Source organism: Diadema setosum, chromosome 1, assembly GCF_964275005.1.
Source record: "Diadema setosum chromosome 1, eeDiaSeto1, whole genome shotgun sequence".
In the NCBI taxonomy this organism is placed as follows: domain Eukaryota; kingdom Metazoa; phylum Echinodermata; class Echinoidea; order Diadematoida; family Diadematidae; genus Diadema; species Diadema setosum.
In genome coordinates, this window is record NC_092685.1 from 16,673,029 (window position 1) to 16,699,088 (window position 26,060).

General features: G+C 38.2%; 1 protein-coding gene and 1 pseudogene across 1 annotated transcript in view; both read left to right on the plus strand.

Moving 5' to 3' along the window:
- The window catches only part of LOC140237319 (xanthine dehydrogenase/oxidase-like), a 47,670-nt gene extending 30,096 nt beyond the window's left edge, over positions 1 to 17,574 (plus strand). Inside the window, exons 27-30 of the mRNA XM_072317260.1 lie at positions 14,645 to 14,825; positions 16,021 to 16,209; positions 16,700 to 16,867; positions 17,515 to 17,574. Coding sequence (XP_072173361.1) covers positions 14,645 to 14,825; positions 16,021 to 16,209; positions 16,700 to 16,867; positions 17,515 to 17,565 — 589 coding nt within the window. The 3' untranslated portion in view covers positions 17,566 to 17,574. The remainder of the gene's footprint in view (positions 1 to 14,644; positions 14,826 to 16,020; positions 16,210 to 16,699; positions 16,868 to 17,514) is intronic.
- Positions 1,529 to 9,636, plus strand: LOC140227651 (uncharacterized; annotated as a pseudogene).
- Positions 17,575 to 26,060: the final 8,486 nt, after the last annotated feature.

Sequence of the window (26,060 nt, forward strand, 5' to 3'; positions counted from 1 at the left end):
CGAATCTTCGAGTCGCGTTCAGAGAAGGTGTCGTATCGCCGGGTCAGCAGCCAGAACTGGCAGAAGCAGACGATGGAGCGTCAACCGGACCTTCCCCAGAACCGGTGAGTTTTGTAATGAGTAGCCATGAAATCATGCAATTTCAAATAAAATGAACAGACCCAAGCAAGTTCTATCCGTAAGATTGTCACTTGTCAAGATAAATACGCTGATTGTCGTGGGTTTTCCAAAATATTTCGTTGTGTTGTTAGGTGTAGTCCTGTGTATAGATAAATATGTGGGTACAAAGGGATCCTCTAGTACCCGTATTAAAGTAGTGTTTAAATCATAGACCCTAACGTTAGTCTACAAAACAACATTCACAATGATCTCGTTGAGTTGGCTTTATGTGCTTATGGTTCTTATATGGACCTCATACGTAGTGGGTGTGGGCAATGCCAAACTGTTAACACTTCAGGGTGAGTTGTTTGGGAATTACCACAAAAAGTACGAGATTACTAAGCTAAGTATAAGACTAAGAGTAGACGAGCCTAACAAGTTTTACGTAGTCACCAGCCAACAATTTAGAGAGAGGCGCTAATCGCTGGTTCATCATTGAGTGTAGGGCCCTACAGTTCTGATGCGATGATATTAATAGGTTCTACTATGGCCGATTGAGCCCCAAGCTTGCAAACAGTACACACACAAAGAAAAACACCCAAATCTGAGTGTAACTTGATGTATCTCATGTGAATTTGCCAATGTAAGCCAAGAATCTAGTAGTAGGGCCTATACTGGCTATAGTAAAAATGAATAATTTTACCAACGTCTGTAAATTTATCTGATACTAGGATTCCTAGGACTCTAGGAGTAGGATTAAATTATGCTGGCCCATAAATACATCCGTGTGTGCTGTTCAGAGATCTAGCCAACTGCAAATGCTTTGTACGGTACCGGTACTGAGTATGTTTTTATCGCATGCATTGTCACTGTGACTGTGAGTGCCAAGTCTCTGTAATATTAAAATCACTGCAATGAAGGTTTTAGTGTGTTAACAGGCCAGAGGGCAGTACTCGAGTAAGCCCCTCCTGTGATATCTAATAGTAATACGCTGATGTTCCACTACAATTAAAATATAAGTTATGAGGTCTAAATGCAATGTTCCAATTGTTAGATCTAGCCTAGCTAGGCTATAGTGCCCACACATTCTAGAGAGTAGTTTTGCAGTACCATAAGCACAGGGAATCTTCGCCCTCTATCCATTTATAAATGAGTTGAATTGTGCTTTTGCATTTTTATGATCAATGTAAAAATAGACCACTAGATAGGCTTGAGGTAAAGCATTTCTGCTAAAATATAAAATATTGTTTTAATAAACTTGTAGTGAATGTTTCTGTTTTTGTTTGTTACAGGTCTTTGTCCTCAGGGAGACCAACAGATGTTGAAGTCCTTTGGGGCAAAGATGGTACAAGAAATACCGTAGCTGTTGATCAGCTGAAATTCAGGAAGGGCATGCTTCCCACGACTTCCCACTTGGAGTTCGTGTGTCATGCGATGGCACAGGAAACTGTGGAAAGGCACAGTTACTGCTGTGTATGGGGGAGAGAATTCTGAAAGCAGTAGCGATGATGGAAACACAAGCACCGCAGACAGCAGTGACGAAGATGATACTTCTGATTATGACGATGATGATAACATTTACCTGTCGGACTTAGGTAAGATTGTGCGCACACAAATGAATACATACTTGTAGTAAAAGTATGAACAGTATACAGTGTGTGTGTTTATTCAATGCCTCTAATAACTTCATAACTGTGCTGCAATGTTAGAAGTAGCTTATAAGTAGTGCCTGGTATGTTAGGTTTTCATGGTGTCAACTCATATACAGCACAACCTGGTATACAATGTTTTCAAAATAAAGACATGAGCATGTACTTGTGTAGCCTTAATTCATGTTTATTTGTGTTATGCCTACAAAAGAAAAATAATGAACAGATTAGACCTTCTATCAGTATCTTTTCTTTTTCTGTGTCACATCTGCTTGTATTTTGTGTTAGTTACCTTTTCCAATTTCATAATGCTCTTGTTTTGCTGCAAAACTGAAGATCTATGTGTGTAGCCAGCAAGGCTGAGTTAAAAAAAAAAAAAAAATGACTTGCTAACACCATTCGGGTGCCCTATACGTAACAAAAGAGTTTGTAAGCCTATCAGCAAATGCTATTTTTTTGCCTTACTTCCAATGATGTTTTTGTATTCTTCATAAGCACATGCAATTGACCTTGGAAAGAGGATGCATGTACCGCTTGACTGCTTTTGCATTTAATGCAGATCACCAGTCTGTCCGATCTCTGCTGATGGGCAAAAATGAAAACTCTTGTTTGTGGACATTTATGTAGGGCTATCTGAAAAATGTGTTATTGAAAGGTTAATCTTAACAAAAAAAGATAAATTCAACTTTAAACAAAATATGATAATAACAGTGAAAAATATATGCACTATGTATATTTTGTTTTCCTCATTTACAGTTGGCATCAAAAAGGACATCAGCTGCATTCCAGAGATACCAATGCTAGTATTAAACAGTGAAGGAGCACCTTTAGATCCATGGACCATCCCAGCAGAATGTCAGCTCTGACCAACTTCTCAATGGTGAGTGTTTGTAAAGCCTTAATCTTGTTCAGAAACCCAACCAGATATGGTTGAATCAATCTTGCTGGAATATCAATTAGTAATCCGGATTAAATTATGCTATTGCTGTCATATAATAGCAAATAAAAAGAATGATATCAACTATACACAAGCATAGAATGTAGCATCCTGGCTACCATGTACCAGTATTTTTTGCAGTTGTCAGGGGTGGGTCAAGGAATTCTCTAAATTTGGGGAGGGGGGGGGGGGGGGAACCACATGCACATCCTCCAGTTTTTCTGTTTTTGTTTAAAAAAAAGGGCATCTTAAACCCCATGTGTCCCTGCACGGATCCACCATGGGTTGTAATCTGGATGACAAAGAAATGATAAAGTCAATCTTTCAATAAATGTGATTTAAAAAAATGTAATATTTATGCAGCATGTGTATTTTCTTTTTCTTTTTGTTTTCTTCATTTCCAGTTGCCATCACCAAGGACATGGACTGCATTCACGAGATACCAATACCAGAATTGAACAACAAAGCACCATCAGATCCATCCCAGCAAAATGTGTCTGACCAACTTCTCACTAGTGAGTATTTGTAAAGCCTTAATCTTGTTGGGAAACCCAACCAGATATTGCTGCATTAATCTTGTTGGAATATCCATTAGTAATTAAGATTAAATGATGCTATTGCTGTCTTATACACTTTAATAGCAATTAAAAAGGATGGCATAAACTACACACAAGCAAAGAATGTAGCATCCTGGCTACCATGTACCAGTGTTTGTGTTGTCAGGGGTGGGTCCAGGAATTCTGTGAAGTTGGGGGGGGGGGACCACACGTATGTCCTCCAGTTTTTCTGTTCATTTCTTTTGTTTAAAAAAAAAAAAATAAAGGGTATCTTACACCTGATGTGCCCCACATGAATCAACCACTAGTTGCAATCTGGATGACATGTTATCTTTCTTGTCATATCGTAGCAAATGGCTAACACACAAGTGGAGAATGTAGCTTGTCTGCCGATTGTACCTGGACCTTCCAAGCAGAGTGATAATCTATTTGCAATTTTCAAATGAGGATACATGTACTGTTTGACTGTTTTTGCATTAATGCAGATCACCAGTCTGTCCGATTTCTGCTGATGGGCAGAAAAAAACCTCTTGTTTATGGACATTTAAATAGGGCTTTCTTAAATTTGTGATTAAGAGGTTATTCTAAATAAAAAAAAAATAAAAAATTCAATCTTTAAAAAAAAATCTGATAGAAACAATCAAATAAACATGGGCTATGTATATTTTGTTTTCCTCATTTACAGTTGGCATCAAAAAAGACATCAACTGCCTTCCTGAGATACCAATGCTAGTATTGAACAATGAAGGAGCACCGTCAGATTCATCCCAGCAGAATGTCAGCTCCGACCAACTTCTCACTGGTGAGTGTTAGTACAGCCTTAACCTTGTTGGGAAACCCAACCAGATATTGCTGAATCAATCCTGTTGGAATATCCATTAGTAATCCGGATTAAATGAGGCTATTGTTGCCATATAATAGCAAATAAAAAGATTGACATCACCTATACACAAGCATAGAATGTAGCATCCTGGCTCCCATGTACCAGTATTTTTTGCAGTTTTCAGGGGTGGGTCCAGGAATTCTGCAAATTGGGGGGGGGGGGGGGACCACACGCACGTCCTCCAGTTTTTCTCTGTTAATTTTTTTTTTTTTTTTGTTAAAAAAAAGGGGGCATCTTAAACCCTATGTGTCCCCGCGTGGATCCACCATGGGTTGTAATCTGGATGACATTTAGTCCTTTGAAAGAAATGATAAAGTCAATCTTTCAATAAATATGATTTAAAAAAAATAAAATGTAATATTTATGCACCATGTGTATTTTCTTTTTCTTTTTGTTTTCTCCATTTCCAGTTGGCATCACCAAGGACATGGACCACATTCACGAGATACCAATACCAGAATTGAACAACGAAGCACCATCAGATCCATCCCAGCAAAATGTCAGCTATGACCAACTTCTCACTAGTGAGTATTTGTAAAGCCTTAATCTTGTTGGGAAACCCAACCAGATATTGCTGCATTAATCTTGTTGGAATATCCATTAGTAATTAAGATTAAATGATGCTATTGCTGTCTTATACACTTTAATAGCAATTAAAAAGGATGGCATAAACTACACACAAGCAAAGAATGTAGCATCCTGGCTACCATGTACCAGTGTTTGTGTTGTCAGGGGTGGGTCCAGGAATTCTGTGAAGTTGGGGGGGGGGGGGGACCACACGTATGTCCTCCAGTTTTTCTGTTCATTTCTTTTGTTTAAAAAAAAAAAATAAAGGGTATCTTACACCTGATGTGCCCCACATGAATCAACCACTAGTTGCAATCTGGATGACATGTTATCCTTCTTGTCATATCGTAGCAAATGGCTAACACACAAGTGGAGAATGTAGCTTGTCTGCCGATTGTACCTGGACCTTCCAAGCAGAGTGATAATCTATTTGCAATTTTCAAATGAGGATACATGTACTGTTTGACTGTTTTTGCATTAATGCAGATCACCAGTCTGTCCGATTTCTGCTGATGGGCAGAAAAAAACCTCTTGTTTATGGACATTTGAATAGGGCTTTCTTAAATTTGTGATTAAGAGGTTATTCTAAATAAAAAAAAATAAAAAATTCAATCTTTAAAAAAAAATCTGATAGAAACAATAAAATAAACATGGGCTATGTATATTTTGTTTTCCTCATTTACAGTTGGCATCAAAAAAGACATCAACTGCCTTCCTGAGATACCAATGCTAGTATTGAACAATGAAGGAGCACCGTCAGATTCATCCCAGCAGAATGTCAGCTCCGACCAACTTCTCACTGGTGAGTGTTAGTACAGCCTTAACCTTGTTGGGAAACCCAACCAGATATTGCTGAATCAATCCTGTTGGAATATCCGTTAGTAATCCGGATTAAATGAGGCTATTGTTGCCATATAATAGCAAATAACTAGATATATCGCTACGGCTACTGATATGCCTCCGCCATAATGCATGGTTCTCCTAATAGGTCTATAGTACAATGTCTTGACAATGTGTGATGACAGTTTCACACAATTGGCAAAATATTAAAATGACAGGTTTGACACAAATGTGCTGAAAGTTCACTTTCCTAAAAATAGGTTCAATTGGATGAATGATTAAAATGTCAGAGTGCAGGTATTTGGGGAACTGATGATTTTTACTTGACTTTTGACCCTTTTATAAGTTTATGCATTGAGTAATTTTCAAGGTATTGAGAAAAAGTATAATTTCAGTATCAAATGGGAAAATAGCATTATCTAAACCTGGCCTTTGACCTTTGACCTCACAGTTCCAAAGAGAATCACTGTTAGGTTGAACATGCATAAATATGTAAGTTTCATGATGATACCTTGAGTTACTTTCGAGATATGGAGGAAAAAGCGCAATTTAGCACTTTCACTTGACCTTTGACCTTTTGACCTTTGACCTTTTGGCAAGAAACTTCCCCCAAAAAATATATATTGGGTAATACATGCCATACATCAAGTTTAAAAAAAAAAACCTTCAGGCATATTGCATTTTAAGGAAAGTAGTGATATTTTGAGGAGTTGACCTTGACCTTTGACCCCCCTGACCTTTGACCCATGACCCCCAACTTCCCTAGATAATCACTGCCCATCGGTACAAGCATATATACTAAGTTCCATGAAGATACCTTGAACCATTTGCGAGATATGGAGAAAAACATGAAATTTCAATTTTTTTTTCTTCACAAAATAACCTATGACCTTTGACCTTTGACCCTGTGACCCTAAAATCCACACAAAGTATTATCCCCCAAGGATATACCCTCATACCAAGTTTGATGTAAAACCTCCACACGGTTCTTGAGATATCAACAAAAACAAAACGGGACGGACGGACGTACGGACGGACGTACGGACGGACGGACGGACGGACGGACGGACGGACGGACGACCCGAAAACATAATGCCTCCGGCCACTTCGTTGCGGAGGCATAAAAAGATTGACATCACCTATACACAAGCATAGAATGTAGCATCCTGGCTCCCATGTACCAGTATTTTTTGCAGTTTTCAGGGGTGGGTCCAGGAATTCTGCAAATTGGGGGGGGGGGGGGGGACCACACGCACGTCCTCCAGTTTTTCTCTGTTAATTTTTTTTTTTTTTGTTAAAAAAAAGGGGGCATCTTAAACCCTATGTGTCCCCGCGTGGATCCACCATGGGTTGTAATCTGGATGACATTTTGTCCTTTGAAAGAAATGATAAAGTCAATCTTTCAATAAATATGATTTTAAAAAAAAAATGTAATATTTATGCACCATGTGTATTTTCTTTTTCTTTTTGTTTTCTCCATTTCCAGTTGGCATCACCAAGGACATGGACCACATTCACGAGATACCAATACCAGAATTGAACAACGAAGCACCATCAGATCCATCCCAGCAAAATGTCAGCTATGACCAACTTCTCACTAGTGAGTATTTGTAAAGCCTTAATCTTGTTGGGAAACCCAACCAGATATTGCTACATTAATCTTGTTGGAATATCCATTAGTAATTAAGATTAAATGATGCTATTGCTGTCTTATACACTTTAATAGCAATTAAAAAGGATGGCATAAACTACACACAAGCAAAGAATGTAGCATCCTGGCTACCATGTACCAGTGTTTGTGTTGTCAGGGGTGGGTCCAGGAATTCTGTGAAAGTTGGGGGGGGGGGGGGACCACACGCACGTCCTCCAGTTTTTCCTTTTATTTCTTTTGTTAAAAAAAGACAAAAATAAAGGGTATCTTACACCCGATGTGCCCCACATGAATTAACCACTGGTTGCAATCTGGATGACATGTTATCTTTCTTGTCATATTGTAGCAAATGGCTAACACACAACTGGAGAATGTAGCTTGTCTGCCAATTGTACCTGGACCTTCCAAGCAGAGTGATAATCTATGAGCAATTTTCAAATGAGAATGCATGTACCGTTTGACTGCTTTTGCATTGATGCAGATCACCAATCTGTCCGATCTCTGCTGGGCAAAAAAAACCTCTTGTTTGTGGACATTTACAAAGGGCTACCTGAAAATTGTGCTATTAAAAGGTTAATCTTAGTAAAAGAAATTATAAAGTCAATCTTTCAATAAATATGATGGAAATAAATAAGATGTTTGTTCACCATGTGTATTTGTTTTTCTTTTTGTTTCTTCATTTCCAGTTGGCATCACCAAGGACATGGACTGCATTCAAGAGATATGCTAGCATTGAACAATGAAGCACCGTCAGATCCATCCCGCAGAATGTCATCTCTGACCAACTTCTCACTGGTGAGTGTTTGTAAAGCACTTAATCTAATCGAGAAACCCAACCAGATATTGCTGACTCAATCTTGGTGGAATAACCATTAGTAATCCGGAATAAATGATGCCATTGCTGTCATATGATGACAAATAAAAAGGATGATATCAACTATACACAAGCATAGAATGTAGCATCCTGGCTAATATGTACCATTATTTTTTTTTAACAAATAAAGACAGAATAAACTGACCAGAAAGAATATAAATTATTAGTGGAAAAGTGAGCAAAGAAAATGGGATTCCATCGGGATTCGAACCCGAGACCTCCAGATTGCTAGACCGGTGCTCTACCGACTGAGCTATAGAAAGCCCTAGTACAGTGTTCGTCCCAGAAACCCTTAATTCTCAATGCTTGGGTGGTCAGAAGCTATAGCAGTGTGTTTGTGTGTGACACACACGCACACACTTGAACCTGGCATAAACCCGAAGGATAATTCAATTTGGGGATAAATGCGAGGGATCACCGAAGTGATGCAGCTTTTTGAGTTTGTAACAAATAAAGACAGAATAAACTGACCAGAAAGAATATAAATTATTAGTGGAAAAGTGAGCAAAGAAAATGGGATTCCATCGGGATTCGAACCCGAGACCTCCGGATTGCTAGACCGGTGCTCTTTTTTTTTACAGTTGTCAGGGGTGGGTCCAGGAATTCTGTAAAGTGTGTGTGTGTGGGGGGGGGGGGGGGAACCACATGCACGTCCTCGAGTTTTTTCTGTTGATTTTTTGTTAAAAAAAACAAAAACAATAAGGGCATCTTACATCCCATATGTCCACGCATGGATCTACCATGAGTTGTAAGCTGGATGACATCTTGTTCTTTCAAAGAAATGATAAATTCAGTCTTTTAATAAATATGATAAAACAAATGTAATATTTATGCACCATGTGTATCTTGTTTTCCTTTTCGTTTTCTTCATTTCCAGTTGGCATCACCAACAACATGGACCGCATTCAAGAGATACCAATAAACACTTTGTACCAGAATTGAACAATGAAGCACCATCAGATCCATCCCAGCAAAATGTCAGCTCTGACCAACTTTTCACTAATTATTGCTTGCCTATGGTGCCTACAGTTGTTTGTGCATGCAAAAGCAATTTAGTCTATGTATTCAAATTTTTGATAATTTATCTCCCCACCACAATTCGCCATGTTATGATTTGTCTATTCTATAGCTATTAAATATTCTATGATATCATAATAAGCTTTGATATTTCTTTAACAATAATTGTCACATTTTTTCATGTGAAAGATGTACATGTAACAGCTTTATTCCTCCTTCCAAATGTGATTTGATTTCTGTAGGACCGTTGCGTAGATATTACTGTTATATCGAAATGAAAGTACAATCATAAACATACATAATAACAACTCAAATCATACAATGTACCTTTTTTTTTAGCCCTAAGACCTGAGTTATTAGAGATTCACTAATATTAGGAGGAAGTTGGCCTTCTGCTTTAATCCATTTCCATCTGATGAATGTTTCAGAATGTTTTTCAATATAAACTGTATTGTGTACAATTTTTTCATGTTAAAATCGGTTTAACAATTGATTTAGATCAATATCTCTTTAACCAAAGACATTTTGATTTGTACATTTAAAAATCTCGAGGAAATGTAACCATTGTCTTAAAGGACATATTCATTATCAATGAATTTAAATCAATATTTATTTTACCACAGACATCTTGATCATTCTGTAAATTCAAAAATTTTTAATGAAATTTTACCATTGTAGTTAAGAACATGTTCATTTCTTTTCTTTTCTTTTTGGATGTGAGATATGGATTGATTATGAAATAAAAATTGCTGCATTGTCTCAAGACTCACTTTCTTTGTTTTGTTTTGTTTTTCTCTTCTATGTACTGTGATCTCATATCGTGAGGAAATCATAATATTATGCACACTAAAATGTCAGCATATATAATTGGAACTGAAATGATATTCATAGTACTACTTGAATATCATTTAAGTCTGTAGGGGTCTGTAGGACAATACACCTTTTATTATTTGTGTGAACAAGTACAATCCATGTTTGTGTGTGTGGATATTTCTGCGTAGAAAATTAATTTGCATCTGTTTCAGAGTCCTGAACGTATATAAAACAATAATGTGAGACAGATGTGTGGCTAAGTAAATTTTTTGCTTGTTATTTCTGATGAGCAAGCTGATAATTGAGTTTTACCCAACTGAATGATCATGAGTTATGTCTGCCATGCATGTGAGCTGTAAAAGAAAATCTTTATTCATGGGTTAAAATGTACTGTATTCATCATTGCAGCTTAGAAAGAATGAAAGTTAGGTCATTACAGTCATGATTGCGGCATGAATTATCACAAAGAATAGCAAGGCTTGGATGTGTGATTTTGGCTTTTGTTTACAGTATTGGAGAGTGGGAGAGAGGGTTAAAGCGCTGCAAGGGAAAGAGAAGAGGTGGAGGAGAGCAATGAGAAGATGAAATGAGAGGAAAAAGAAGAGGCAGGCTGCAATGAAAAAGCAGTAATTTCATAGGCCCCACCTCTTTCACAATACATGTATAACCACTTTTTGCGTGATACAAATTAGATACAAACTGATCAAAGATAATGTGTCCTAAACATGGAGTGGGTTTTTTGATTGTTTGTTTGTCTGTCTGTTTGTTTGTTTGTTTTTTTACATCAAAGGAACTCTCGTCTGATGTATGAAGCGTAATTCGTGTCAAAAAAACAAAACAAAACAAAACAAACAAACAAAAAATCTGCAGAGGAACCTCCTCCTCCCCTACCAGTGTTTCATCATGCATGCCAAAACTAGACCTTGGACGTATTTGTACTACATCTTATGAAATTATGACACAGAATAGTTGCATTCACACAAAAATATGCACGAAATCACTCGTTTTACAGATAAATTGATACCACGTAACCATGCATATCGCATAGACGCGCGTGTTATAAGAATAGGATACGTCGGTTCGGAGATCGCACTTTCGGTACGCGCGTTCAGCAAACTGACGTATCACCCCGATACGTCAGTTCGGATGACCGCGCGTACTGAAAGTGCGATCTCCGAACCGTCGTATACCTGTTTTTCGACTCTTCCTGTGCGGAGGCCTTTCTTTTTGTGAACGTAGCATTAGTTTTATTCATACATGATTTTAAATACATATATTATACGAATCGTCTGGAATTTGCCTTTCTTTTCATATAAAAAGATCGGGAATAAAAGCAAGAAATTTCTTTACACTAGACTTCAAAGGACCCCCAAACTTCAAACGCGTTTTTCTCGAAAACGTGTTCTCGCACACCGCTGACAGATACGACGGTTCGGATGGTCGCCGACGATATATATATATATATATATGCATACAGAGAGAGACAGAGAGAGAGAGAGAGAGAGAGAGGAAGAAAAGAAAAGTTTTGATCCATTCCCGTATTATTGTATCCTATGGAATCCGAAGACATCTATTTTCAATTTCAACCCAAAGCGACGTCAACGTGATTGTTCCCGACACAGGTTACTTTTCGGAAGTTGCTAGAACTGCCACTGTAGAAATGATATTTGAAATATCTATGCCTCCGCCACTACGTCATTATCGCCGGAGTCATTCGTATTCGGTTTGTTAGTCCGTCCGTCTGTCCGCCTGTCCGCAATTGATTTTGAGGAAGACGTAACTTGAAGAACCGTTCGAGGTCTCCAGCTTGAACTTGGTGTGAAGAGTTCTGTGGTATGAGCGGACGAACGTATGTTGCGACACGGATTGTCGCCCCTACACGGATTGTCGCCTCCTGCTCGGGGCGACAATCCGTGACGGGCGTCGGCGGCACGGATTGTCGCCCCCTACACGGATTGTCGCTTGGCGACAATCCGTGTAGGGGGATGGCGGCACATTTTGCTGGGTAATATCGTTCTGGACATAATCATTGAAATACTAACACATAACTTACATGGCTACATCCATGCAAACATGCCATGTAAAAAGTCATGGTGAGGTTTCAAGGAAGTGTGTATGTGCGCGTGCACATGATAATTTAGTGTCCGTTTGTGCGTGTGTGTGTGTGTGTGTGTGATGGAAGAATGTGTTTATTATGTCAGTTTTTTGCGTATGTGTTTTTTAGCTGCGCGTGGGGAGGGAGAACTAGTAAGCTGTTGCTGGCATAAACGTTGATATTGATTTTATCAGCAGCTTTGAATTTGATGAGTTTGTTTGGCAGATTTGTATAATTATGAATTCGGAGTGGAGCTTGCGTGCGGGCAGATGCTGCTTTTCTGCATACGGTCCATTATGTCTTATTTATCAACATTGGGAAATCGTTTCATCAGGAAGGAATGTGGTATCGGTTCGGGTGTGCGTCGGTATGTGGGAATGGGGTTACATTTCGTTATTGCAAAGGTTTGTTACTCTGAAGGCTCATTCGTCCGAAGGCTCATTCGTCCGAAGGCTCATTATTCCGAAGGTTCGTTATTCCGAATTTCATTTTTGGATCAACGAACCTCTAGGTATAGGGAATTGTGTGTTTCGGATATTAAAATGAAGCCTCGGAAAAAAAACGAAACTTCGGAATAACGGAACCTTCGTGTGTGTGTGTGTGTGTGTGTGTGTGTATGTATTTGGGTTGGTGAATGTGGGTGTGGGATGATTTAGGTTTTGTTTAATCAGGGGTTGGTGGGTTGGGGATTGGATTTGAAGAAGGATAGTTATAAATGGTATGACAGATGTTGGTAGGATTTAATATTTAGGATAGATGTAGGCCCTAGATTTGTTTCGGATGGGGAGGGGAGGGGGTGGTCGGGTTTTTTATGACTGATTTCATTCTAGATTCGTGTAATGTATTTGTGTGTTGTTGTTTTTTTGTATATGCCCTTGTAAGTAAGAAGGTGTTACATGATCCAAACCAATGTATTCAATATAGGTTTGGTAGGGCCCTATACATGTCAAAACTTTCTCGTGAAGAAATTGTTAGAAGGGTTGGTTTATAATCGAGTTATCTATGTTGAAGTGAGATTATTTGTGGTATAAATTGACAAATGGATTTGTTTCTGTATCGAATTGCCATTTGTAACTTTTTTTTTCATGTTACACCCAGAATCAGTCGATTTATGAATGATTTGAATGAAATCAATGAATATCAAGGAAAAAAGTGTTGAGTTGGTTTATTTGCATTATGAGGATCTGTTTGAGTGTTTGTTGGTGTTTGTTTGTATTACGTATGTATTAGCGGTGTGCAATGGCAGTTCGTTTGTGCTAAAATCAACTAACGATTGACAAATTTTTTACGGCGTGTGGAAATTATTCGCTCATGCATAAAGCATGCCAAACCTATTCTGGGACAAAGAATAGTGGTATGGACGTTCTAGTTTATAAGACTGATGGAAGAAAATGACTGCAGTGAAAAATGAACAAAGACAAATAACATTTGGGGAGGGTACCTCCCTCGTATGTATTTTCTCTCGATCTCTCTCTCGCCAAGCCTGCCTCACCGCTGATATTGGTTCACACACCCATACTATTTTTAGATCAATGCTGGTGTGAATTTTTTAAACACGTGCTCATACACTCTGAAGGCGTTTGTATTGCCACAGTAGCGCCGCTATATTCCACATACACACGTAAGCATACAGGCACACGTAAACACACAGACAAACAAACCACTACCACATGACCACCACACATGCACAGTTTCTACATATTGTATTATTATACTCCAAACACACACACATACACACATTTACACACACACACACACACACACACACACAGAACAAATCATACACATCACATATCATGCAGCTCACAATACACACACACACACACGCACACACACCCACACACACACCCACACACACACACACACATACGCATAACTTACCAGTCATACCCATCCCACCAAAGCTTAACACCGGAGGAACCACCCCGAGCCCGGGGCGACAATCTGTGACGGGGCGACAATCCGTGTCGCAACAATTTTTTTGCCAACACGGATTGTCGCCTTCGAGGTCAAAAACTGGGAACTGCACAAGCGTCACGGATTGTCGCCAGGCGACAATCCGTGTAGGGGGCGACAATCCGTGCCGCCAGCGCCCGTCACGGATTGTCGCCCCGAGCAGGAGGCGACAATCCGTGTAGGGGCGACAATCCGTGTCGCAACAAACGTAACTTTGGCTTAAGCCGTAACTCGCCGCCTACGCTACCAGAAATAAATTCTATCTGCCAGTGCGTACGCGCGGGCAAGCAGCACATTCGTGTATGTATGTGTACGAGCTTACACGGCAAGTTGCGGAATAAACCAAGTTATGGTTTATAAAGGGCGCGACACACGCTCAATGTTAAAAGTTCAAGGTCATATGCTAATTTAATGTAATCTGTTTTACCCTTTTATCAAAGCAATTTCTTCATAATGATAGTTTGGCAACCATCATGTATTGTCGCCTCACATTGGCAAGATGTTTACAAATAGGACCTACTGTATAGACCTCTTGGGAGAATAATGCAATATGGCAGAGACACCAGTTGCCATTCTAGATTGTGTTTATAAGAGTTGTTGAATGATTGTACCTTGCAAAAATGAAAGAAAATGAAAAGCCATCAAGATGCCAACCCTTTAATGAAATACTAGCTGGTCGGTTTCTTCCTGTTATTGTTTTCCGCAGGACACCGGGATTAGACTTCGACGAGAAGACCATGACGGGAAAGTTGTGGCACTACTTTTCTTACGGGGCCGCTGCTTCCGAGGTGGAGATCGACTGCCTGACTGGAGATCATCGAACGTTGAGAACTGACATTGTGTTTGACGTCGGACAGAGTATCAACCCGGCTGTCGATATCGGACAGGTAAAAATGTTTATTTCCAAATGAAATCACACACATGAAAGACAGAGAAAGGATCGGCAGAAATGTACTCGTCTATTCGCTGGCGTGACGGCAGGAATAGCTGCATTTCGCTGTATCTCATTGTATTGATGAAATACATGCAGGTGTTCTTCCATACAATATCTAAGTCCTTTTGTTTACAGCAGAAGACGCAGAAAATCATGTGAAAACCCAACGTAGCGATGACAATCAAAACACAACAAGGAAAAGTAGAAATTACGCGGTGCGTAATATATGTCCCCGCCGGAAGTAGCATTTTGTAGCAAAGTGTACAATATTGGTCGAAAATCAAGGTCAAAGGTCAAAGAAGTCAAAGGTCAAAATTCTGTGTAGAAGTTTTGAAGCCCTCACCTAGTGCCATCACATAAAGCAAACGGAATCGAAATCGGGTTAAAAATGGCGAAGGAGTAGCATTTTGTAGCAAAATGTACAATATAGGTCAAAGGTCACAACTGAAATTTCAAAGTTTCAAAGCTCCCATGTAGTGCTATCATATAAAGTAAACAGAATCAAAATTGGCTCATAAATGACAGAGAAGTAGCAAATTGAAGATTTTGATCACACACGGACGCACACACGGACAGACGGACAGACACACAGACACACACACGTACGGAGCCTGTTTCATAGTCCCCTGCTCGAACTCGTTCGGCGGGGACAATAAGAAAGTGGCAAGACCAAACATACACCCGTAGATACACATGGTGAAAATAAAATACATGAAGCACACTGAATTATCATTGTCTATATTGATAATGTCAGTGAACTAAAGTTTTGCTCTTTACGGATCAAGGGCTCGTATGTAATTTTACATTTTGAAATACAAAATCATGATGTGACTATGGGTGGAGAATCAGAGGGAATCTTAAAAATGGATGCTGAGGTTTTGATATGATTTCTTTGACCTCTGATAGGCCAAGGGCCTTTGTCATTCCCTTACATCTGCTGCATTTTTGTACTATTTTACTTTTTCGTACTATATTGCAACAGTCTTTGTATTTTTTGTGCTTTGAAATTGTTTTGTGTATATTTTCCATGTCATGTTCTGTATATATATACATTATATGTCTAGGTTTGTGCACTTTTAAGAGATGTGAAATGAATTGAATTGAATTGAATTGAAAATTAATTGCCTACTTCTCCACATCTTATGAAGATCGAAGGAGCCTTCATACAAGGCTACGGTCTCTACATGCTAGAAGATCTTCGATGGACTCCAGAAGGGAAGCTGTTGACTGCAGGACCTGGTTATTACAAGATCCCTGGTTTTGGCAACATTCCAGCAGAATTCAACGTGACTCTCGTCAAGGGTGTGACCAACCCCACAAACATATGCTCCTCCAAAGTAAATCAACTCGTCAAATTATGATGTGGAATTCGTGACGGTTTTGCAATGCTTCAATTTCCGATTTATTTGGCTGGCTTTCTTGATTATTATCAAACGCAAACAGAAAGAAACTGACCAGAAATGAATATTGGTGGAATCCCATTTTCTTTGCTCAATTTTCTACTAATCAATTATTATCAAATTTCATTTTAGTGCTGCAAATACTGATGATTTCAGCACATGTGACTGGTGTTCAAGGCCTACTTGGTAGTACTGCTATGGTACGCTTACAGGGAATACTAAAACATGTAATTGGAAACAAACCCATTTACAGATGTACTTCATCCATCGTCATGAACTGTATTATAATGTTGTGAGAATGTGATTTTAATTTAAAGTATACGGAACAGCGTAATTCTCAGTTAGGATTCAAAATAAATACACCGTACAACATATATCCCTTTATTTATGATTCACTTCTTTATCAACCCATTCACTTATCCCACAGGCTATCGGCGAACCTCCTCTCTTCCTCGGCTCCTCGGTGTATTTTGCCATCAAGGACGCAATCATGGCGGCTAGGACTGAAGAGGGTTTGTTCGGTGATTTTCGTCTTGACACTCCAGCCGTGGCGGAGCGAATCAGACTGGCATGCAGGGACCAGTTCACCAAGAGGGTGGGTCGAAAATACTGCTTGAAAAAATGAAATGTTACTCGATGTTTCAATCATCCTTGACACAAAGAGTACAATAACAAACAAAACACAATGCTTACAGTTTCAATGAGATTGGTGATATCGGTTGCAACCTCAAATGCAAATAAGACGAGGCGATAAAAGCATAAGTTAGGAGTTAGCTCATGCGCACATTGGTACAAATGACCTTTCTTTTCTCTCACCTGGTGAGGCACTTCACTCGTTTTCAAAGCGGCATCATGCATAAGCATGCCCGACGTGACAATTTAAGGAATTCATTTTCAATCAAAAAATAAACTTGGGTAGACGATAGGCATTTTCACACGTACCGAGTTGCTTAATTGCAAACTTTGATTACAAACTTGTTTGTAATCAAATTTCAAATCGCCGTCCGTTCACACGCAGGAAAAAGCTTCCCGGATTCTGCAGTTTTTAATATCAGAGCGAGGAGGGGAGGTTTGGCTTCTTTCCAAGTTCTCGTCAATCACTCTTGTAACCTGTGTAATAGTGCTGGTTTTCTCCGGAAGTGATTGAAGGGTCATAATAAGCTCCGACTTTAACACCTTGCAAAGCATGATCTTACGGTTATTTTTTGTTCTTTGCTTGCTTTTGTTGTTTTTCATCTATAGTTTCAAGAGCCAGAAAATGGGACATATCAACCGTTTTTTGTCAGACCCTAGGAGATCGACTTTACGGATTGCTTTCCCGAAACAGCTGGATCAACAATGTAAACACAACCAAGTGACAACGCACACAGTAAACCTCACTTGCCGGTATGATAGCATTAAAAAATGGAAATAAAACGCTGAATTTTAAGAAATAATTTATTGGGATATACTTTTACCAATGATACAGAAGTATACGGTTTGCTGCTGGGTATGAACCTTTGAATTATAAACATTTGATGACTTCTTTTTTCATATTCGTGATTATTGCAAAATACTGATCGTCCAATATTGTATCTCATGCCTTTCAGTGTTTATTACCGAGTAATGAGTTTATGCCGCAGAATACAATCTTTAATGATTTCCGTGTTCCATCGCATGATATTGATCTTGTCCTTTGCTATATGTTCAATGGCCTTATTGCCGAGTAGGAATCCGAAACGCATATTATTTCATGATTTAGAGTACATAATGTGAAGTGATATTACAATGTTTAAATATCAACTAGCTTACAAGTACAATGTATGTTTGCAAGACAGCTCGACATATTCCTCATGTCACCTACTGTTTGTAGCACAAATTGCACTCGTGTTTCTTACCCTAGTGAATGTGACTAAATTTAAGTGCGGTACAAAATTAAGTTTATGCATTTTGCGATGATAGATAAAGTAATTCTGTCATCGGGCCTAGACGAGGGAGTGCTCACTGCTTTCTATAAAAGTGAATACAGATCAGCATGACATTATATCGTTGGTGCATATATTTGTGTAGGTTATGCTTTGTTGCATTCAGTAAAACACGAAATCCTTAGTAAGTTCCCTTCAAACTTTCGATGTTGGAGTGAAGGCATAAAGTGCAGTACTAAACGGCATAATTTTATACATATCTGTCGCATACGCTTGCCTAGAGTGCATACACACTTCACAAAGTTTTCCTTTTTATCTGTGCGCATATCACCTTATGTGGTTATCTGCTGAATGTATTGTAGCGTGGTATTGAATGTCCCCAATATAGGGAACATTCAGCATTATTATTCAAGTGGAATGTTTAAGTGGTAAAATATTTCTGAGTACATGCGTATTATAAATTTTCTTACATGCTTACATAAAAATGTTCTTCCATGCAGGGCATCCCAATATGTTGTAATGTTCGAACTTTCTATTATACCTATATCATGTGGGACTAAAATGGTCGATTATCAAGTGACAATGGCTATCCAGTCATTTACTGATACAGGTTATTTGATTCATCTTTATGTTTATCGTCATTTGTATTTCAGCTCGTACAACTATATATATATATATATATATATATATATATATATATACACCCCTGTCGCAAATTTAAAAGGCTAATTCCTGCGCAGCTAAATTTCATACCCTTTACAAAAGTGAGCAGTGCTCACTCAAGCATGAATTATTTGTAGACTTTTTGGTGTCATATGAAAGTTCAGTCCATAAGCTATCCATACATATAAACCTTTTCCAACAGAATCATATATTTCTTATTCGGCAGCCATTTCAAAAGTGTCTAGTTTTATTTGAGACACCCTGTATATTATCATATCCACCTAAAATCAAATTCATGAATTACTCCTTCCATCAAGTTTTTGTTCTGATAGTTTCAATAAAAATCTGTAATTTCTCACCAAAGACAAAACGTGTACCTGTTCACTCCTTTCCAGTTGAGTTGAGTTGTGCGAATTTATTAACATATTTTTACATATTTACATGTGAATGATAACATGAAATTACATATTTATAACACAACATGAAATTTTATGAAAATACATTGATATACAAGGTATACTTACAGCTATGCATGCATATTATACATACTTATATTTATCTTACATAAGAGTAGCAAATTGTGCTATAGTTTGATTCAGTTTCATTATAATGAAAATAATATAAAACACAAATAAGTATGTATAGACATGTGCATGGACAAAGATTTTTGAAAAAAACAAACAGAAAAGAATGTTATTAAAGGGAGAAACAAAAAGTTAACAGAAGTGCTAGTCGAGAAAGGTTCTCACATCATACCTACATTCCAAATGCTCACTGAAAGGTCTACTCTTCTAAAGTAACTCTTCTTTAAAAGTAGATCATACTAAACATAAGTATTCTATATACCTAACCTAAGTATTCTTCGTTAAACTTTATTCAACAGGTGAGTACACATGACTTGTTATATTGATGATTATATTCTGTAATTCTTTGGTTCAGAGCAAATTTCAAATTCTGTGATATCATATGCATTTCAAGAGTTACTCGCGATCTAACCTATGATAATAGCAAATGGCTTTTTGTATGTGCGTACTCTCATGATCGGACATCCGGGTATTTTAATAGCGGCGGCTGGGAGTGAAAAACAAACCCACAATCAGTGTATGTTTAAGTCGAAATTATCTACCTTTCTTTTATAATTGGCTTTGAAATATAAACAACTTTTACAAAGCAATCATATCAATGCGATATATAAAACATTCAAGATTAAATGGAAATATTGTTTTATTATAAGTTGTGAAACACTATAACAATGAATAGTGAAAGTACACGTATAACGATACAAGCAAATCAGTAAATGATGGCTCAACAGTAAATCCACGGATGATTCATGCACATCAGTATATGCACACTGTTAACATATATTTGAATGTGCATAGACTGCTTACAAAAGAAGATATAGAACAAATGATAAATATCGAAATCAAATTAGGAATGTGGGTTGGGTTTATAGATTTCCAGGGTCAATTTCGCTTTTTTTGCGAGTCCATTTGATAGAGCGTCCATTCAATTTAGCAAAAAATCCTCGTTATCGCACATTCTGTGTTTAAAAATTGCAACTTGTAAGTTCAATTTATAGCATTTCCATATTATGAAAATTGCACATATGCCTTTTGAATTCGCAAAAAAAAAAAAGAGAGAAAAAAAAAGGTGTTTAAATTGTCACGAGCTCTAGATTCATCAAAATTCACCAGCACTGGCCGAAAGGGGTAATTCAGACATTCAATTTCGTTGACGGGTAGTTAAATCCCAAACATATTCATTCAAATTTACGTCATGATATTTCAATTTTGAAAAGGTAAGAACATTATTTTAAGAAAATGTATTTATATGTGACTTTTTTGTTTCATCAACACATTGTTTAGCAGTAAAAGTAACATATCTTTGAGCCTAAAATATATTACGAATAACTCGAGTTTGATGTTCTGTAACGCCCCTCTTCTTTCATACAGGCCACAATAAATGGCCTACATGCACCCAGTACCAAAGATTTACTTCATCTTCTTACAGCCATAGTAGCACAAGTCAGATACAGGCGTATATCTCAAGAAGACAGAGAAAATATTATTGAAGCAATTGAGGATCAAAACTCTGACTACCTAGAACTGGCCGACACACTCTGAATAGAACGCTCAGAATGGCCAGATCAATAATTGTGATCACAAATCTTCGGACCGGGAGACGCAATAAGCTACCGAGGGGATCCGGAGGCGCGCGAAACGTTAAGATGGGATGCGAAATAAGAGCTCGCCTCAAACACACTGTAAACAGTAACCCCATAGCGAGCCTTTAGTGAGCAACTGAAGAGAGATCTACAGGCAGCTCCTCTGCAGAAGCCCCCTGTATTCGTCTCCATTATTGTCAGAGCACTTGACGGAATGCTCATCACAACTACAATGGCTGTCGTTGTAGTCGGGCCACCAAATAATGCCAGTTAATAAATTTGGTGGCCCGAATGGGCCATAAAAAGAAAAGAAAAAGTCAAAAGTCGAGCCTTCAAAAAGTATACCTTGATCCACACAGTTCGTATACTAATATTTGGACAGTAACCATGGAACAGAGCCTGCATCTATTATAGACTGGCATATTCAACCGCGGCAGGCACTTTGCACGGTCTATACAATCATCACTAATCATATCACATGCTTCCGAGAAAAGTGCACACTCATCAATCAACACTGCACATAATATGCACAATATCTTGTGGCATTTCTACTTTCTCGAGTGGACTGATATTCAAATTATTTAACTCACAAAATTTTAACAACTCACAAAAGTATTGCCTTCCGTAACACAAAATAATGCACTGCATATAATATTGCTCAAGTCTTAGTTAAAAATCATCTCACATTCCGTCACGCACAGGCAAGTGCAAAATTGGCAGACTGTACAGAAGAGACAAAGGAATTAGAAAAGAAATTGAAACGGTTGTCAAATCCTGCAACACATGATAAAAAATCTCGTGCAAATATGGTAAAACAAAGGGAAAGCAAGAATACAGTAAAAGTCATAAGCATTTATAGGCAAAAGAAACAAAAAATTCAAATTAATGAAGCACTGAAAGATGTGTGTGCCCCCGACATGAAACCGCACACATTCAATTTTGAAGATGAAGATGGAGATATTGTTACTATACTCTTTAACAACCATGCATCTATTGACAAGGGGTTCCTGGGGAAAAAATGGGGAAGAGTATTTAGATAATTTGATTTATATAATGGATGGAAGTAACATTACTGACAGAGGTTATCATGAAATGACATATAGAGATGTAAAGAACTCCCAAGAACTTTTTCAGTTGTGAAAAGACGTCATGAATTGAACAGTTCCTGTGAAGTAAGTGAGGTTGAGGGGGAGTTTGAAGGTGTACCAATCCATTGAAAAACACTTAATTTCAAATCTGACTGGAAGGCCAGACCTTATCAAGGGTGGTAAAGTTCGAATTAAGTTGTCTGGGGATGGGACAAGGGCAGGAACAAAACAACAACAACAAACATCTCATCAATGTAAGCTACACAATACTAGATGAAAGCACGTGTGCATCTGAAAGGGGAAACTATTTGATTGCTATCGTTGAATGTCCAGAGAAGGGTGACAGTATTCGCAAGTCCCTAAAATTTCTGATCGATGAATTCAACTCCCTCACCTCGGTTGAAGTAAATGGAGAAAGGGTTGAAATTGAAAAATTTGTTGGCGGTGACCTCAAATTTCTGGACCAAGTAACGGGGATTGGAGGCTTTGCTAGTATATACTCCTGTGTCTGATGCAAATGCCCCAAGTCGGAGAGATGTGATCTGACCAAAGAGTGGGTCAATGACAGATCAAGAGAAAGGGGTCCGAACAATTGTTGAAATAACAGATTCTTCACAAAAAGCAAAGTCGAGCAAAACCAGGTACAACTGTAACATTCCTCCTATATTCACATCTATACCCATTAACATGGTAGTTCCAGATACCCTCCATTTATTTCTTAGAGTTATGGATCAACTGGTCTACCAGCTTACGTTTTACCTGCAGACGTGTGATAATATTGTTCGACTCTCGGGAAATACCAATTTGAAGAACTGATCGAACCTGATGCGGTTTGAAAAATTTGTCAAAGATCATAGCATTTCAGATTAGAAGTATGAAGTCAAGGAATCAAAGATTCAGGCCCAATCTTTCACTGGCCCTGAACATTGCCGCATACTGGCAAACATTGACCTATAGAATGTCTTATTCCAGGTCATCCCAAGCTTGAACAGATTAAGAGTCTTTGGACTGGTTTCAGAGAGTTAGTGAGTCAGTTGAACTCAAATTTGTCAAGTGAGGAGATAGATCATTTCCAGTCTTCAGCTAAGTCTTGGGTGTCTTTGTACAGCAAAGTGTACCCATCAAAAGATGATACGCCATACATGCATGTACTTTCATATCACATCTCTGAAGTCATGCGAATGTATGGGAATCCCACATTCTTTTCTCAGCAGGGGCTTGAGAAATTGAACAACTTCGTGACAAAGTGGTATTTCAGGCCACAACTTTTGGGAAGTCTGCTCTAAAACAAATCATGTACAAGCAGCACCGCAAAAGACAACTGGAGGAAAAATGTCACAGAATCCCAAAATGGTAAGTGACATGTAGCAAATGTTAATAATCGAAGAACTTGTGCTAAAAATGAACCTTGAAATTGTGAATTCCCATTCATTATTTGCATGGTAGCAGGAGTATAAGTTCTTACATTACACAGTGTTTTTGATAAAATTTGAATGCAGTTTGGATGAGATTTTTCATGGAAAATGCCAATCTTAATCTTGTAATATGTCTAATGAAGAGAGAAAGCCTGAGTGCATGGGAAGTATTCCTGCTTGTTTTCATTCATGGAATCAAAGATTCATGCGCGATCTTACACATGCAGGCTCTTTATGTCGCCACAATCTGGCAAGCACTGACATATATTTTCTTACTCTAAGTCATCCCAAGCTTGAACAGATTAAGAGTCTGTGGACTTAGTTAGTTTCGGAGTGTTAGTCATTGGAGATCAAGTTTGTCATATAAAATGTGAGCAGATAGATGGTTTCAAGTCTTCGGCTAAGTTTTGGCGTGTTTATATTTGCTGATAGTGCACAACAATGAAAAACTTGTGCTGAAAATGTACATATACTATGAAGTTGTGAATTCCCATACTTTGTATGATGTCAGGAAGTTCAAGGAACATGAATTGTTATAGCACATTCCTTGTGTTTGGTCAAGGAGAAATTAGGGCTAGTAAGTATATACAACGTATAGTACACTGTATACAGTTTATATGTGCTTTTTCTTGTGAAAAGCCTAATCTAACTTCGCAATGTGTCTCTTGAAGGAAATGTATTGAAAGTAATTGGCATATGCTCTCATTCAGTAATGCACTGATTTTCAGTGCCTTCCTTGTAATGAAAAGAAATCAGATTCAGAACTGTGAACAATGTCTGATATACATATACTTAGCAATTTCAAGTTTCTGATGTCAATATATATGGGTGTTTTTCAAGACTGTACATTACATGGAGTATCAAATATTCAGATGGTGCAAAATAGCTGAAGTGAAATTTTAATGAAATATGTGCTTTACTCATTCACAATAATAATAGTTTGAAATATTAATCCATATTATGTCATTCATTTGTTTTTAACCCAGCCACAGGTTTCATAGCTGATTGGTGCTACAGAAATCCTAGACTTACAGACTTACGTGTTGTAGATCACCAGAATGTTCTGAGCATGGTAAGCAATTAAACCATGCCTTGAGATTTTATGCTGGAATTGATATGCCTGAGGAGACAGAAACTTTGCTGTTCCCTAAATTCACTGAAGGAGTACAGATAAAACCAGATAATTGAAACAAGGCATATTTGGGGTGGGGGTGGGTTAACCGTTTTATATTCAACAATTAGTTCCAGTGACATCAATCATTACTATGTTACCATTACTGTGTGTTGCTGTACTGTACATAAAATGCTTGGAGTACTTTAACAATCTATTATATGACTTATATAGATACCAATGTGTGATTGGTCAAAATGTGGTCACGTGACCATGGTCACAAGGATCAGAAGCATTACATTTCTATAACATGACGTAAATTACGTACAACCTTGGAATATAACAGCAACTACAAATGGCGTTATATCTGGAGGGATGACGTAGTAAAAAAAATCAACTGTTATGATGCGCGCGAAATACACAGAGACGCTGTGCACAAACAAATGCTATGCAATCATGACCAGTCGACCATGCATGCACCACAGTACTGCGCGCTAGCAGTATGAGCATCACGTACACATATAACATGCACTGTATAGAAACTACACATGCTACAGAACTAGTAAAAAGCGTGAATTAGGAAATTGCAACACATTTGTTTTCGTCAAACTGGTATGGCAGCTTTGATGAGCAGCTGCGCTTCGCTTGAGAGAGAAAGAATTGGAGAATGTGCTCGAAGCTATATAGCCTACTACTCCAGTTAATGTTAGAGTGTCCTGACAGGGAAGCCAAAGGGTTGCCCATTACATTACCAGCATCTGAACTGAGTAAGTTCCTACAAATAATGACAGTTCTATTTAATGCTTCACTACAAAAAATGCGGTGTTAAAAGCGTAACACTAACCGGGTGTCAAACTGCGGATGTTAAATGTGGTGTTAAATTGACACCCTTTGGTGTCAATTTAACACCACAGTTCTCTCATTCATTGGGTGTTAGACTCTTGGTGTAAAAATGACACCAAGTGGTGTTATAGTTTTGTCATGAAAAGGGGATTTTTACTGGTTTTCACCACTGCTTTTCACTAATAACACCGTATCAGTGTTTGTTGTCCCCCAAAGAAGATCACGTGTTTGCAGTCCGATGATCTCATTGGTTGCAAGTTCTAACGCCTGAAATTTGTCGCTTCTCACGCGCGGTGTCGTCAACGTCTGTCATCGCGATAGTCAGTTTTTCGATGTCGTCTGGGGCTAAAAAAGATATTAAATTTATGATGGTGACTTTGCTAAGTTCGTCAGCAGGGGCAAGTATCTTAGCCAAGTTATTTCCTGTACCAGTTATTTACTATCATAAACGATGTGCATGATTTTCACAGATTTGATCGCATATTATAGACAACTTTGTCTTCGCACGCACATAATACAACGTAGCGCAGCATAGCCTATTTACCATCACCATAGGCCATAACACCAGCGGTGCATTGAGTCTGAATTTTGCTTAGGGTT